This window comes from Diceros bicornis, chromosome 7 (assembly GCF_020826845.1).
Source record: "Diceros bicornis minor isolate mBicDic1 chromosome 7, mDicBic1.mat.cur, whole genome shotgun sequence".
Lineage (NCBI taxonomy): Eukaryota > Metazoa > Chordata > Mammalia > Perissodactyla > Rhinocerotidae > Diceros > Diceros bicornis.
In genome coordinates, this window is record NC_080746.1 from 22,370,533 (window position 1) to 22,386,131 (window position 15,599).

Consider the following 15,599-nt stretch of genomic DNA (forward strand, 5'->3'; position numbering starts at 1 on the left):
TTTAGGAGGCATCATCTCAGACTGCCCTCTTCCTCCCCCAGGCCCATGTTTTCGGGGCAAGACTCCGCATGCTTCGCTGGGACATGCAGTTCACCCCTCTGTCACCAGGGGCCTTTAAAACCGCAGTGGCAGCAAGAGCAGCAAAAGTAACGCATCCATTTGCCAGACAGCTCACAAACATCTCTTCTCAAAAAGAGTCGGGCAAAAGTTTCCCTCAAGAATGAGGTCAAACACTGCTGTTCTCTGCAAGAATCACATTTAGAAACATTACTTGCAGGCCAAAAAAAAAAAAGAAGAAGAAGAAACAAGTAGCTTTTCTTTAACGATTCTAAGGCCATGATGAGGAAAAACTAGTCGCAATACAAACGGAAAAAAGGGGCTATGCCGTTCAATTTTTTAAAACAAGTTTATGACGAGAAAAGAAGAAATACGCACATCCTTTCAAACATTATAACCTGAGACCATACCACACACCTGACCCCGGGCAGGGTCATATATTCCACCATATGCATCGTCCTATGAACAATATCATGGCGACACTGTGAAGTAGATCTTATTAACTTCCTCTCACAGAGGAGGAAGCGGGTGGTTAGGTATCTTGCCAGAGCCACAGAGCTTCTAAGAGGCACGGGATGAATTCAAATCCAGGTTCAGCCAGCTACAGACACCAGCTGCCCAACTTCCCACCATTCTACCGCCAACAACTCCAGAAAATTTTGACATTGCAGGAACGCAAAAGCAAGCAAACAATCATCCCTTGAAATCCCCCCTCCCAGAGACAACCCCTGTGAGCATATGGGGGTCCCTCCTTCAGCCCCCAGACTCCACGCACACATCTAGGCACACACACTCAGCTCTGTCACTACACAGCCATCCAGGCATGGAAACAGTTAAGTCGCCCTCACTGAATAAATCAAAAGTTCAAGGCTGCAACATACCACAATGATTCCCTCTTTACATATGACAAGAACCAGAGAGGGGCTGAAATCCCAAGCATCCTGAGCGGGGTCTCCCCGGCCCGCACAGGTTATGCCGCCAGGGTCAGGGCCACAGACCTTTAGCGGCAACATTCATTTCCTGAACAGGACAAGTTCTCCTGACCATAAAGCTAATAGGAACTTCCTCGCACGGCGAGCTCCGGCTGACAAGGCTACTTGTCACTGGCCACGCAGGAGGAGAGCGCTGGTTCCCATTAGTGGGTTATGATGCCAGGTGCTACTAATAAGGTACATCGGCAAGAAACAAGAGCCCTGCTAAGTTGTCTCTCCAACTCTGGAAGCAATCAGGCCTAGGCTTCGGGGGTGGGGAGGGGTCTTATTTAAAGAGAGGGGTGGAGGAGTAGGGGGGTTAGCCACAGTAGACCCGGGCAGCATCTAACCTGCTGAAGGGCTTAAATAAATACATTTCCAAAAATCCCTGCCCATTTCCCCCAGCTACCATAAAAGACTCCCCCAAATTAACACTCATAATGTTTCCCCCAGCACTCCAGGCCTGATGGATCACCGAGGGCCATTATGATTGGCCACATCTGCTTCTCACTATGGCAAGGAAAGTTGTGCCAACAGGCCTAATGGCATTAAGATCACAACGCTCAGCTAATCCACTTAGAAACCAATGCGGGTGAGGGTGGCAGGGGGCTCAGCGAGCGAGAGGCTCCCTTGTCAGGCTGAGGTCATGAGAGAAGTGGGAAGCAGGGCGGTGGCCTCACATATGAGTCCCTGCTGTGTGCTTTATGTTACCCGGTACCTCAGTGAATATGTTGAAAACCACATTGAGAGGTACGGGGTTAACCTCACTTCAAAGGAGAGGGGCCTGACAGTTCAGACAGGTGAAGCCATTTGCCCAAATTCACAATGCAGCGCTAGCATCAAACCCAGGTCTATCCAACGTCAATCTTTGTGCCCGGGCACTATACACCTTGTCCCCAACAAAGACAATGGTCTGGTGGTGCGTATGTCTTGTTCTTGGTATGCCTGGTGGCGGTGGTTTGCTTGCGTGTATGTGTCCTCTTATTATTTCTGGGGGATCTAAATGGCCCTAAAGAGGCGAGAACTCCAAAAACTACTTCCAAGTGGCCCACAACTTCTCCTCTTCATCCACATTTCTGTGACCAAGTCTTCTAACAGCTTCACCAGGAATGCCCCACTGTTTCAGGAAGTTCCTTCTCTTATCGAATTTGGGTTTTTCCTAATGCAAAGCTGAACACAATCTGTTCCTGCTGAAGAAAATCAGGTCTTGAGGACAGAGTCGAAAGTGAGCTATGAATTTAGAATTAAGCACATTTTTGTGAGTTTCTAGCCGAAGTTTCCGTGCTGACGATCAAGTACCGGATCCCTCCTTGCAGCTGCAGAGATAAGCCTCACGTAGGCAAAACCCGACCACAGTTTTTCCAGACTGAGCCAGCATAATAAGGACACGGGGGCTTTTAAGGGGAAACAGTAGAAAGGGGAATTTCTGATTATGCTGGCATGAAATTAACAGCATGGAATTTTTATTTCTGTAAGTGTGTTTCTCTTTCGCTCCCTTTTTCTGGTTTTTTTCGAGTTAGCATAAAAGGCCTCTATTGCTAGAAGCTGGTCTCTGTGTCGGTAAGAGATGATGTAGTACAATGTGCTACTCCTTGAACCTGTGTGGTCCCAGCCCCCCAAAAGACCTGAACCGTTCCCAGTAAGCAGCTCCTCACTCGTTTCTTCCTCTCAAACCACCGGAGGAAGCTAGGAGCCCAGAGCTGGCCAAGAGGTAAGCCTCCTGGGCACCAGCTGCAGGGAACACGGAGCCGCTCCTTCCTGTATTCTCCCTTCCCTTCTGATCCCACCAGGGGCTGAAGGTCCAAGCAGGACGTTATGGAAAGAAGAGTGAACACGGAGCCAGAAGACTGGGGCACCAACCCTGGCGCCACACTTTACTGTCTTACCATGGACAAGCCCACTAACCTCTGCCCACCAGGGAATGCAAAACCAACATCCACCTTATAGGGTGGCTAGAGGGTTTGAGGAGATTCTGACTACGAATGCACTTAGCACAGAACCTGACATGGATCAAGCACTCAGAACCGTGTTTGCTGAATGCGCTCTTAGAAGCATCCTGCACTGGGGGCAGGAAAGGGAAGGAGCCCTGGCACGCCCAGCATCCACAAGCCTAGAGTTCCCTCAGCAAGGGGGTGTCTGTGCTCCTCACCTCTGCCTCGACCACAGTGAAATCACCCACCCGGCCACGTGCACAGGCAATAGGACACCGCATGGATAAGCCGCCTCGGCATTTGGAACCAATGATGGTGGAGTGCTGCCCAGCTAAATTTAAATGAGAACTGGAATGACTCATCAGGCCTCAGGTCAATGGGACAAAGAGTACCCTGGCCACCACAGTACAAGTGACCAGCGTCTGGGGGACAATGCAGGTGCTTACCGTGTATCAGCACCAAACATGCGGCGCCCAAGGCAGCAGTGTTTACCACGCTGTATGAACCAATGCCTGTGGGGAAAGCAGGACCCGGACCAACACAAACACATTTTTTACCCTGCACTGCCAGGTGACCCGCTTCACTACAACAACGGCAATAAAAATACAATAGCAGACATGGATGGAGCACTTACTGTGAGCCACCATTCCTTGCACTTGACAAATATTTACTGATTAATCCTTGTAACAATCCAGTGAGTAGGTACTGTTACTTTTCCCATTTACAAATGAGCAAACAGGCACAGAGAGGTTTAAGTAACGTAACCACAGTCACACAGCTGGTCAGTAGTGAAATCAGGATTCTGACCCAGATAGTCTAATTTGCTGAAAATGCACATTTTCTATGTGTAAAACGTGGGGTTGGAGGTGAGGCAGTGAGGATGCCATAGTAAACTTTTCTTTCTACCAAAATAACTGCTGCTGAGTAAGGGCTTTCACTTAACAGCACCAAAACAGAACTTGACTAAGAAAACTCTTAGTTATCGTGGAAAATTCAGGAACCCTCCAACGGACAAACTGAGGCACACCTGTATTCATTTAGCAAGAGTCTCAAGTCTCACATGTGGGCTTTAAGTTAGACTTGTTTCAAAGTCATTAATTAACCAAAAAACAAAGTGATTGGAAATGCTTTTCTCCTGAATTAGCAAGAAATCAAAGAGCTGTGAATGGAGTTTGATTTTAACAGTTCAGGATAATCACTATTTTAAAGATTCATAAATAGTTTTCCTAGAACAAGCAGGAGGAAAAAGTGTTGCTGATCTATAGCTCTTCCCCCTCCCTCCAGCAAAGAGCAGCTCCATCCAACAGGGACAGCAGATTAAAATGGGACTTCTCACTGAGACGAAAGAACGGGCAACTTTCCTCCTTGGAAATAAAAGAAAAGAAATCATCTTCAAAATGTCCAAGAGTTCAGTATAGATCCCAGATGACTCAGGAACCCTAAGCAGGTTGAAGTATTTAAAAACGAAATTACAGCAGACAGAAGCAAATCTAACTGATCCCCTATTTTAGCTGGCTGACTGCCAATCCAGATTCTAAAACAGAGCAAAATTCAATTAACCAAAAGGACTTCATGAAGACAGAAGTGAGAGCATAAAGGGTAAAAAAAAGGACTTTTTAAAGAGCTCAACAATCCGGAAACAGCTCATCCAAGCGCCTAGTTTTACAAATGAAGAAATTAAAGCTCAGGATGTGAAAGGTGGCAGAGCTAAAACAGCGCAGAGCTGAGTCTAGAGGCCCGGCCTCTGCAAGAGCTGGACACAACGCCACCAAGCCTTCTGCCGTCTTCCTCTCATCACAACCAGTGACCTCTCGAAAGACTAGATTTCCAGGAGCCCAGGTTATAAACTTAAGTCATTCATCACCCCCAAAAGGATACTTCCTGGAAATAGAAATGGTTTCGGAAAGGATTTGAGCAAATCTGTGAATGACAGAGCTGCCGTAAATAGCTACTAAGAGAAGCTGGGCTGCACCTGACCTTTAGGATTGACGTCAAGGAAGATAGCTGTAGCCTCCCATGGTGGTATCTGAGGGATGGTGCTGGCACCCAAAGACTCGGTCAGATGGATCCGACCCAGAACGGCAGTGCTGATGTTCTTATATGGCTTGGTGCAGGGCACCCAGCACTGTGAATCAGAACGTGAGCTGAACTCCTGGCTCTGGCCATTTATAGCTCTGTGACCTTGGGCGTGTCACTTATTCCCTCCAAAGCTCATTCTCATCTCAAAGTTGTGGCTGATGATGGCCCACAATCCCTTACCCAAAACTGTTGGGTGCTTCCAAAATCCTAATTGTTCAGATTTTAGAAAGGTACCATGGGGCCTAGCGTCTTTACCAGTCCCAGAGGAGTCTAGAGAAGCACTCTGTAATCAAACACATTAATATTTTTGCAGCAAAATATATGAATATTCAAAACAGGTGGGATAAATATAGCGTCACATCAGTTCAGATCAGGTTTTGCCAATAAACGAGTTTGCTGCAAACTTACACAAAACCTTTCAGCTTTCAGAGCTTTGCAGACTTCATAATCACAGACACAGGATGATGGACTTGAACCCTCTTACGGGAGGCTGTGAGGTTAAGAGAGATAGAGTCATTAAAGGTGCTGTGCAAAGGAAAAAGTGGTACAACTGATAAAAGGCATCATTCATATTATTGTTGATGCTATCATTATTGCACAGTGCACTCTTTCCAAACAGAACAAATGGGTGCCTAAAGCTGGCAGAATAATGAAAGGGCACCAAGAGTTATGAGCAAGTTCTAAAGTCCCCAAAGTGACCTAAAACAAGATCAACTGCTACTAGCCCTCTACATGGTCAACCACTGAAAACAGAGCTGCTGGCCACCTGCGAGACCAAGGCAAAGGGCCAGGCAGAACTCTAACATCTCAGCTATGTGGCTCATGCACCCTAGAGTTGGCCTCAAGAAGCCACGGAGAAGGGCTGCACACACGAGTGCAGGGAACTGGCCGAGGCTGTTACTTGTGGTTCCTGAGCATCCCTTCAAGCACCAGGCAAGAGTTCCTACTGTGTGTGTGGAGGATCCACACTGTAGCTGGTCTAAGGGCTGGTCTGTAGAAGATCCAGAGGCTCCTGGGAAACCAGACGGCACTCTGATTCTGCAGCACTAAATTCAGAAACATGTGAAGCCCAGGTTGTACAGGCCTGGGGAGACTAAGGGCTATAAATGAGGACTGTGCTGACACTCAAGTCAACCATACTGCCCCTGTAACCTTACCACATATGTACATAACTCTGAGAACGAGAAGCTGCATCTAGACCAGTTAAGACGGCCCCTAGATCAGATCCAGACAAGGCTACACGCAGGACAGCTTCAGCTTTTCAAAGAGAGCAAGACAAGACACTGAGCCTAGAGGAGAGTCCAATCTTCCAGAATCCTGATGTGAGCCTCCCTCCCTCATACACTGTCCTCTGTAATGTGGGCTCACTGGGGAAGGTTTGGGGGTCCAGAGCTTGCTCCTGCATCTGCCTGGAGAATGCTGCTGATCTATCAAGTCTTCTGACTATCCTCACTTCTTTCTGGATCCTTTAGGTAAGGAAGCCCCATTTGATTTACCCAAGTAGTGTCTTTGTGCAGTCTTTCCATCAATGCATGACTGTATGTGACATTGCTTTTATATCTCGTCATGCACCGTGGGGAGCACAACTTCACTAAGTTTCATTCTTTCTGTCTGTCATGCCAATAGGCTCCCCTCTCACTAGCTGGAGACCAAGCCATGAGGAAACCTACTGATGGGATTCCTTCACAAACTCTCCCTGCTGCATCACTTCCCAGCACTCTCCCCTTCCTTCCTCTCCATGCCCTTCTGCCCCCCAGAAAGAAAAGCAACAATAACTGCTGGGTGCTTAACCCTGACCAACACTCTCGCCTACTGGCTTAACAATAAAGTAAAACCTGTAGCCTGTTATTTCATCATGTTCATCACCGTTGTATTTACAGCCAATTCCACAGCCTCTTGACATCCAAATCTCCCACTCTGATTGTTTTGTCTTGCCTTTTTGTTTGTATTGGTAGTTGTGATGTGGGGGGAGGAACAGAAAACAGTTGGAAACAGGGAAGTCGCACTTAATCCTGGAGCTTTGAGGGAGAAGCAGAGAGGAAAAAGCCTCCCCAAGCGCATCTGATCAGAAGCCACGGGGCTGCCAGTCAGAGCGAGGGCCGAGCACGTGCAGGGACATTTTCTCCCCTCCTCGATTTCTTTAAACACCCACAGCTTTCCACACAAGGCGCTGCCCTAGGTTCCACTTTCCTGGGCTGCAGCAGCTTACTTTCCACCGTCAGTCAAAAGCACATTCTCCATGTCAGCAGCCCAGAGTGTGATGCCAAGGATTCCAGCACCCCGCCATCACAAGCTCACAAGGACAGGGTCATTCTCTGCACCACCTCACAGCCAACACAACCCCGGCAGAAGGCAGTGCCTTGGACACTACCCGCTAGAACTCAGAGCTGAGAAGGTGATGCAGAGACGAGACCTAAGCAAGACGGGGGATTGCAGGGCCACTTCTTCATTTTCATCATTACTATGTGCCAGGCACAGCTCTAGGGATTTCTGAATGTTACTTCGTTAATTCAGCCCCACACCCTGCTGACCACCTCCACTTTAAAGAGAGTAAAACAAGGCTCAGAATGATTACATGACTTTCCCAAGCTCTCACGGCTAGATATGGCTAGTTCCACCGCCCAGGCTCTGTGGGGTATAACACAGCCAGCCCTCCATCTCTCCCCAGAGAAGCGAGGGTCCCGCAGAACAGGAACTTGGAACTCCTGGGAGAGTGATCTCTTTTGTAGCCCTCTCAGGTCAAGAGAAGCAAAAATGATCCAACAGGAGTCAAAAAAAATGTACTTTCCAGGGGGTGGGAGGTAGGCCACATAGGTGAAGGGGGTCAAAAGATTCAAATTTCTAGTTATAAAATAAATAAGTCCTGGGGATGTAATGTACAGCACAGTGACTATAGTTAATAATACTGTACTGTATATTTGAAAGTTGCTAAGAGAGTAGACCTTAAAAGTTCTCATCAAAAGAAGAAAAAATCTATAACTATGTATGGTGACAGATGTTAACTAGACTTACTGTGGTGATTGTTTTGCAATATATACAAATGTCGAATCACTATGTTGTACACCCGAAACTAATATAATGTTACATGTCAATTATACCTCAAAAAAAAGTTACTCTCCACCATACCCCATTTCTAATAGCACGCAACTGAAATAATTCACATCCGGAGATGGTCAATCTATCTGGTTTGATGGGGGGGTTTCCTCTTTAGGAAAGTTTGAGCGAAAACAAACACAACCCCGGTCTATGTCTGAGCGGTAGAAGCATCAAGAAGACACACCTCAGTGGCGGTTATTTTTCGCACCCACCGGAAAAAAAAACCGGCTACATTTAGCTCAGTGGCACTTTCCACAAGGTAAGTCTCAGAGCCACCAATTGTCACCGATTAAGCAGTGCTGGAGCAGGTTCCGGCTCAGCGTGTGGTAATCAGATCCGCCTCCCCCTTCTCCTCCACCCCCACCCTGTCTCCTTCACATCCCTTCCTGTACCTGAATGAGCAACAGAGGGATGGGGTGGAGGGAGACGAGAGAATCCACCCAAGATCAGCAAAACAGCAGGCCAGAGGGCGTGCAGGGAAATGTTATCATGAATGACAACAGAAACGGCACTTATTGACACCCGGAGACTGGAGGGTGAAATGATGGGCATATTGTTACAACAGATACAGGTGAACACCATACCCGCTACTGATTCCCTCCGTATTTACTCTACTTCTAATGAGCAATGTTCAAAACCCTCTGTTCTGTAGACACGATCCTCTTCAGGACTGAAAGACTCCAAGAGGCAGCAACGTGCAAGGGGGTTAAGACCTGAATTTGAACACAGCTCTGCCTCTTACTATCTATGTGACCCTGGGAAAAGATCTTAGTATCTTCCTATGTAAAAGAAGAACCTACCTCAGAGGGCTGTGGTTACAAAAATGTGACTCCACATAAAGCACTTAGTATTGAACCAGGCACACCATAAGAACTCAGTGAATGGTTATTTCACAGAAAAGGAAACAGAAGCCAGAGGGAAGCCAATGCCAGCCCGAAGTGGCATTTAATTCAATGTGAGCAGAGATGGGATAAGAATAAGGCTCTGCAGGCTGCAAAACCAAGACTCTCATACCCATCCTTCCCCCTTGAATTTAAATCAACTCCCTCCACATATGTTTGCAGGGACAGAGAACAAGAAGGGAGAGAAAGCAACGTTCCCGGCAATGAAAGTTCACCAGGAATGACATTCGGAACCTGCAGCTGCTCTTGTGGCCTGAGGAACACCCAGGCCCTCCCACCCTCCAGAGCTGCAGACAAGCCTACCTTGGCAGAAACTACCGCATGGGAACCCGGGTACCTGCAACCCAGCAATGTGGCCAGATCCAGGCCATGGGAGACCTTCCTTTTCAATGTCACTTTCTCTTCTCCCTCCCTCCACTTTATCAGTCACTCCAGCAAAGGAGAGCAGACCCAAGAGCAGAGAAGCCAACGGGAGCCCAAAGGCAAAAAGAGAGGAAAGAGCCGAATAAGGAGCTGGGCCCATGAGTTCCCCAATGCTTGGAACGACCCTAGGCCCCTCACCACACTTGAAAAGTGTGGCCCCCCAGGACTTCGAAAGAAGTGGTTTTTTACCAATAGGAGGGAGGACAGGGGAGCCAGGCCCCGGGACTCAGGAGTAGCTGGGAATGCAGGCAGGGTGTCGGGGTGTTGGGGTGTGGGGTGCGGGACTGGAGAGGGGCCTACCTGTGCTGCTCCACAGCCTCGTTGTCAGGAAGCTCCACCCCACACACGCTGCACTGCTCCCCGATGGTCCGGCTCTCTGACTTCATGCCCACAGCCAGCTCACCCAGCTTGCTGAACAGCTCCCTCTGGATGAAGCCCTGGGGTAGCAGACCCCCATAGGTGCTGAAGTCCATGGAGACGGCCAGGGCAGGCTGCACGTGGAGGCCAGAGGTCACCGACGATGGCATGCTCAACACGGCGTCAGCCTTATGGTTGGGCAACATGGAGTAGATGCCCAGATGTTTCTCAGCTGGAGGCGCAGTGTGCTCTGCTCGGCCCGGGGGGCCCTGGCCAGCCTCCGCTGGCGGCGGCAGCTGCTCAGCGCTCTCCTCACGCCCGTAGTGCAGCTCCCTAGCACTGGTGATGACGCTGCTCCGAGTCGGGGTCCCGGGCCCCTCTTTGCCCCTTTCCTCCAGCTTGTCTCCCATCCCGCCTGAGATGCTGGACTCTGCTGCCCCAGGGCTATCCTGGCCAGGTACCTCATCCACCTGCATCATCTCCGTCTTTACCTCAGCCACTGCAGGGGGCCTCCCACCCCCAGCCAGTGTCGGCTCCTCAGGCCCTGCAGGTGGCTGAAGAGTTCCCTGCAGCAGAGACTGTCCTATGGTCATCAAACTGTCCACTGCAGCCTTGGTGGGACTCATGGCTGAAAGACCAAATGACGTGGAGACCGAAGGGCTCTGGTCCACCAGGGGCCCAGGGAGGCTCTGTGCAGCCACACTGGCATACCCACTCTCCTCGCTGGAATGCTTCGAGATGAAGATGTTCTTAAGGTACCGAGCCTTGCGGTCCTCTTCCTCTTCGGCCCCGCCGTCTGCCATGGTGGCCTCCGTGTCATTATCATCTGAGGCCTGGATGGTCTCCAGGATCTTCAGGCACTGCTCCTCCAGGTACTCGATCTCCAAGATCTCGGCCGCATATAGCAGGTCATCCAGGTCTTCTGCCTTGGCTTGCAGCGTGGCTGTGTATGCATACTCCAGAATCTGCTGGAAGGTCTTTGGCGAGAGGAAGTCCAGAGTATAGTGCTGGCTATTGCGGTGGAAGAGGATCTCAAACATCTTGCTGGTGCAGGCCAGCACAGTCCGGTGGGCGTGGAACTCCTGGCTGTCCACCATGATGACCACATCACACAGCGTCCCAGCCAGCCGCATCTGGTTGGCCTTGCACAGGAGCCCCGTGGGGTGGCTGGGGTTCTGCAGCTGGATCATGCCCATCTTTGTCAGATCCATAGTGCTCCCCGCGGCTTAGGCATGAGGCTTTCTTTCCTTCCTGGCTCTGCGTGGTGGGGCAGTGAGAGTTTCCTGGGCCAATGGAGAAGGCTAGATGGGAGAAGGCAGGCAGAGGCAAAAGAGATGAGAGCACAAAAGGTAGATTAGTTAGCGTCCTTAAAAGTAAGAATTCAAACAATACAACACAGCAATCCCCCAGCAAGAGAGCCTTGGAGATTTTAATGGAGAGGAGGGGCTTCTTCCTAGAATTTTACATGTCTGCCTTTACAAGCCCAGAGATGATGAGAGTCAAGAGAAGGTTCTACTACAGCATATGTCTAACTTCCTGCTCTATGATGTCTATTAGATGAAGTGAAATGAAAATTACAGTGGAGCCTTGTGAGTCCTGGGCTATCTTCAAGTCTGAGAGTAGGGGTCTCCTATGCAAGGCTAACATTCATTATGAGGAGGTGCCCAGCACTTACTTGAAATGAATAAGAATTTAACCCCTTCCTTTGGTCAATTTCACTCTCAACCCCTGTGCAGCAAACCTCATCTTCGAAACAAAGTTCTTCTAAATCCTGCCTCACAGTGGTAGCCCCAGGAGCAAAGTCAAGCCTAGCTGGGGCAAGCAGCCCACAGTCCTGGCCCACAGAAACCTATGGTGCTTTCGTGGGCCTCTGTCCTTCCACTCTTCTCAGGACTGCAAAAGACTGGCAGACCCATGCCCTGACTCCCTCCTTAGGCTCTAACAGGAACACACACACATAACCCACACACTGGCTTGGCTCACTTCTACCCATAGGTGCCTCAAGTTACTGTACTATATGTAATCCAAAGTCTGGACTGTGTGTGTGCATGTGTGTGCACACACCAGCCAGAGAGGGAGCGAGAGTTAACACGTGTGCACACTTATATAAGATGCCACACTTACCCCTGCCCACAAGTGCCCAGTGGACGGGAGAATCTATAAAAGTAGGAGGATAGGTCATGAAAGATCTACGGAAAGAGATCATAGGAAATATGCACCCCTACATCCAGGAGAGCACATGCTGGGCACATGAATTCCAAGTGCGTCCCACAGGCTCCCAGGAGTGGGCAAGTCCTGTGACCAGGAGCAGCAATTGATGCTGGACATGGCTTTGAGGCGCTAGAAGTGATATTGGCACCAGCATCTGCAGTGTTAGTTACAACCAGTATGAAGGGAGGACAGGGCTGGGAGACAAAGGCCTCTCCCCAAAGCGCTGTTCGGGATCAACAACAGGGCTCTGGCAGGCCCAAACTCGGTTTAAAGAGTGTTAGAAAGACCCCCAGGCCCAGGTCACCCCCAGCCTCTGCCTTGCTGTGGCCAATACTGCAGTGAAACGAACTGGGAGCAAAGCAGAGCAAGGGTTCTCCCTCACTCCTGGAACACTGCTTGCCTCCGCCCCCAAAAGGAGCCCTATTGGCTCCACAGCCACAAATCCCACGCAGAAAGGGTTAACAGGACGGCTAATCGAGACACTTTTGCTGCCCACCCTGGGGTGGGGACTGAGGCCGTCAAGGATGGGAGGGCCATTCATCGGCGCCTCGCCACCGTGCGCCTTCCCGAAGACTTCGGGGTTTCGGAGAACTAGGAGAGAGCAATCGAAAGAATGGAAGCTGGGCTACCCCAATTCCTTCCCAAAAGCAAGCTCCTCGGGTCCTGAGGGAAATCAGGGTGCCCTCGGTCAGCGGTCCCCCCGACCCGCGGCTCGGCGCCCACGATCCGGCCGGCGCTGGCTGCGGCGCCCAGCCCGGCGCCGCGGGGGAAAGCCGGGGCTAACCCGCTCGAGCTCCAGGGATCGATCGCGCTCTCACACACCCCCAGTTCCCAGCCACCCCCACAGAGACTTGGAGACGACTTCAGCAAACTTAGGGAAGCAACTTTTCCCGGGGAGCCAGACCGCAGAAAGAAAGGGAGCCGGGCTAGGGAAGAGGGAAAACGAAAGAGACCCGGGCGGAAAGCGAGAGTCCGAGCTGGCTGGACTCCTGGCGAGAGCCGCGAGGAGGCGGACCCGCCCCGCGGCGAAGGGGAAGCACAAAAGCCCGACAGCGAGTTGTGGGAGGAAAGGCGAGAAAAGATCTGCCGGCCTTTCCTCTTCGACCCAGGGCCGTGACTCCCGGGAGTGACGGGCAGGGTCCCCGGCCTCCGGCGCCAGCAGCCGGCGTGCCTCCCCAGGCACGTTGCGAACGTCTCAGGGAGCGGGCGAGTGAGTCGGTGCCGAGCGCGTCTGTGCGTTCTGGTGGGTCCGCGGGCCAGAGAGATCGTGCGCATTTCGAGCGCGTGCGGGAGTGTTCGAGGGGCTGTGCGAGCGAGCTGCCGGAGCGCCAGGATGGGAAAGGCATCCCGAACGCATCAGGTGCAGAGCCGGGGCACCCACCGAGAGCGGTCGGGAGCGCACAGCGAGCTCCGGCGCCACGGCCGGTCCCGCCGAGAGCCGAGGAGGGCCCGGAGCCCTAGAGACCCTCCGGAGCTACGCCACGGCTGCCCCTCCCCCCCAAAACGGGGGGATCAAGTCCAATCAAGAAAAAAGAGCCCACCACGTTTTTCAAAGAGAAACAAAACCCAAGTGAGTCCCAGTCCTGCTCTCCTTCGCCTCCAGATCCACTCCTCGGATCCTCCGATTCTAGCTTCCCAGCCGACCGGCGAATAAACACACAAATAAACCACAACCCTATCTCGCGCCCGCGCACCGGTCCGCATACACATGAGCACCCACCGGCCCCCGGCTCCACTGCCGGCCCCTGGTGGTACAAAGCCTCCGGATCCCCAATCCTCCGCTCGCGCCCTCAGCCACTGTAGACCGCTCTGCCCCCTACCTCTCACCCCGACCGTGCCCTGGAGCGGAAGGGTTGGGGAGGCAGCTCGCCTAGGCTGACAGCCGGGGCTCCCCCTTCTAGCCGACCCCCCCCCAACTGGCGGTGGCGACGGCTGCAGCAGCAAGAAGGGAGCAAGCCGAATAAAATAAGGCACAAGCCCAGCGGCCGAGTGGCCGAAGCGAGCGCGCCCCCAAGACCTCTCCAGTCCTGGGGCGCCCTGGCGCAAGGCTATTGCTGAGCGGTGCGCCCCTCCCCGACATCCCACTCACCGCTGCCGAGCCAGGCGCTGTAGGGTGGGTGTGCGTGCCTCTTGAGGGGTGTGTGCCTGCGTCGGGGAGGGGTGTTGCTGGGGAACTGTTGCTCTCGGTATCAAGGCGGCAGCGGCGGCATCGCCCGGCAGTTCGCAGTACCCGCTCTCATCGCCCTCAACTCCTCTCTGCTGTGAGGTTAGCAAATCACCACCGGCTGCGGCGCCTCCGCCGCGTCCCACGTCAACGCCAAGCCCCCTCCCCTGCGAGGCCCCGGCGCCTCTCCATCTTTAGTGCTGGCGGCCGAGCCCGGCTCCCTGCCCATAGCTGCCCCCCTTCTCTCCCCCCTCCCGCGCCGTCCCTGGGCTCAGCCCGCCCACCCCCCGCACTGGCCAAGCCCGCGCGCGCTCCCCGCCCCACTCCCCCCTCCTTTCCCCTCCCCTCCCTTCCCCGCGCGCCGCGCCCCGGGCTTCGCCTGACATCTAGCTGCTGCTGGGGCGCCGGCGGCCGCCGCTTACCGGCCAAGCGGAGAGGAAAGAAGGAGCTCGTGGAGAGGAGTTCCAGGGGCTTGGAACCCTTAGTGGGGGCAATGGAGGTGAGGGGCGAGGAGCAGCCCCCACCTTCAACCCCCTGGTTTTTAATTTCCCCTGGACACGGGGTTTGTTTTCTCCTGCTGCTCCAGGCGCGGAGTTTGGTCCCCGGCTTCAAATGTTTGCCCCGATTCAGTGCGTGTTTTCTCGCCTTTCACTTTTTCTCCGGGCTCGGGGCTACATCCCCTGTACCCCGACGTCGGTTTTAGAAGGTCAATTTCCCAGCCCAAGCCCAGGTCTTCTGCGCCTCTGGGCGTTGAGCAGCCGGATTGCGAGAAGTCTCCAGGCGCAGAGCTCGAGGGCCCTGGTGAGCCAGGTGCCAGAGGCTCCGCGGGGATCTATCGTCGAGGGGAGACACCCAGTTTTAGCTGTCGGGATCCCTGGAGGCCGAGGTCGAAGCCTGAGAGAAACTTTCCTCCCTCCCAGTCTTGAGCATCCCCTGGACTTTGACCCCCAGGGAACCTGGCTGGAAACAGTTCCTGAGAACTGCGCCCTAGTCAGCGCAAAGTCTTCAGGGGGCGAGTGAAAGCCTGAAGAAGCTCCAGGTCCCACAAAAGTGCTTCGTCCTCTCAGCTGGCCGCTCCACTTTAGAAGGTGGAGTTGAGATCACTAAACCCGGGTAAGAGCAACCAGAAGTCTGCCCCTCTTCCGGTGATGGAGAGTCCCTTTCTCCCCCCTTTCCCTGGAGCTTGGCGAAGGTAGGGGACAAGAGGTGGGAAGCGCTCCTCTGAGCACAGGCCATGGCAGCCGACTAAGGTCCAGGAGCTTTGGGGTGAGGGTGGTGGTGGAGAGCGCCCTCCCTGGGTCTCAGGCCAGTCAGCCCCGGAGGTCATACAATCTCAGCAGCGCGAGGCTTCAAGCACAGAGTTCTGAGTCCCCACACTCTGTCCCTGAGACGCGAGTGGGTCAAGGGT

The 15,599-nt window shown here is 52.7% G+C and overlaps 1 protein-coding gene across 1 annotated transcript in view; it reads right to left on the reverse strand.

Annotated features, from left to right (window-relative positions):
* ZBTB16 (zinc finger and BTB domain containing 16) overlaps window positions 1-14,343 on the reverse strand; it is a 176,990-nt gene extending 162,647 nt beyond the window's left edge. The window contains exons 1-2 of the mRNA XM_058545186.1: window positions 14,117-14,343; window positions 9,760-11,117 (exon numbers count right to left, since the gene is read on the reverse strand). Of these exons, the coding sequence (XP_058401169.1) occupies window positions 9,760-11,027 (1,268 nt within the window). The 5' untranslated portion in view covers window positions 11,028-11,117; window positions 14,117-14,343. The remainder of the gene's footprint in view (window positions 1-9,759; window positions 11,118-14,116) is intronic.
* Between the last annotated feature and the right edge of the window lie 1,256 nt (window positions 14,344-15,599).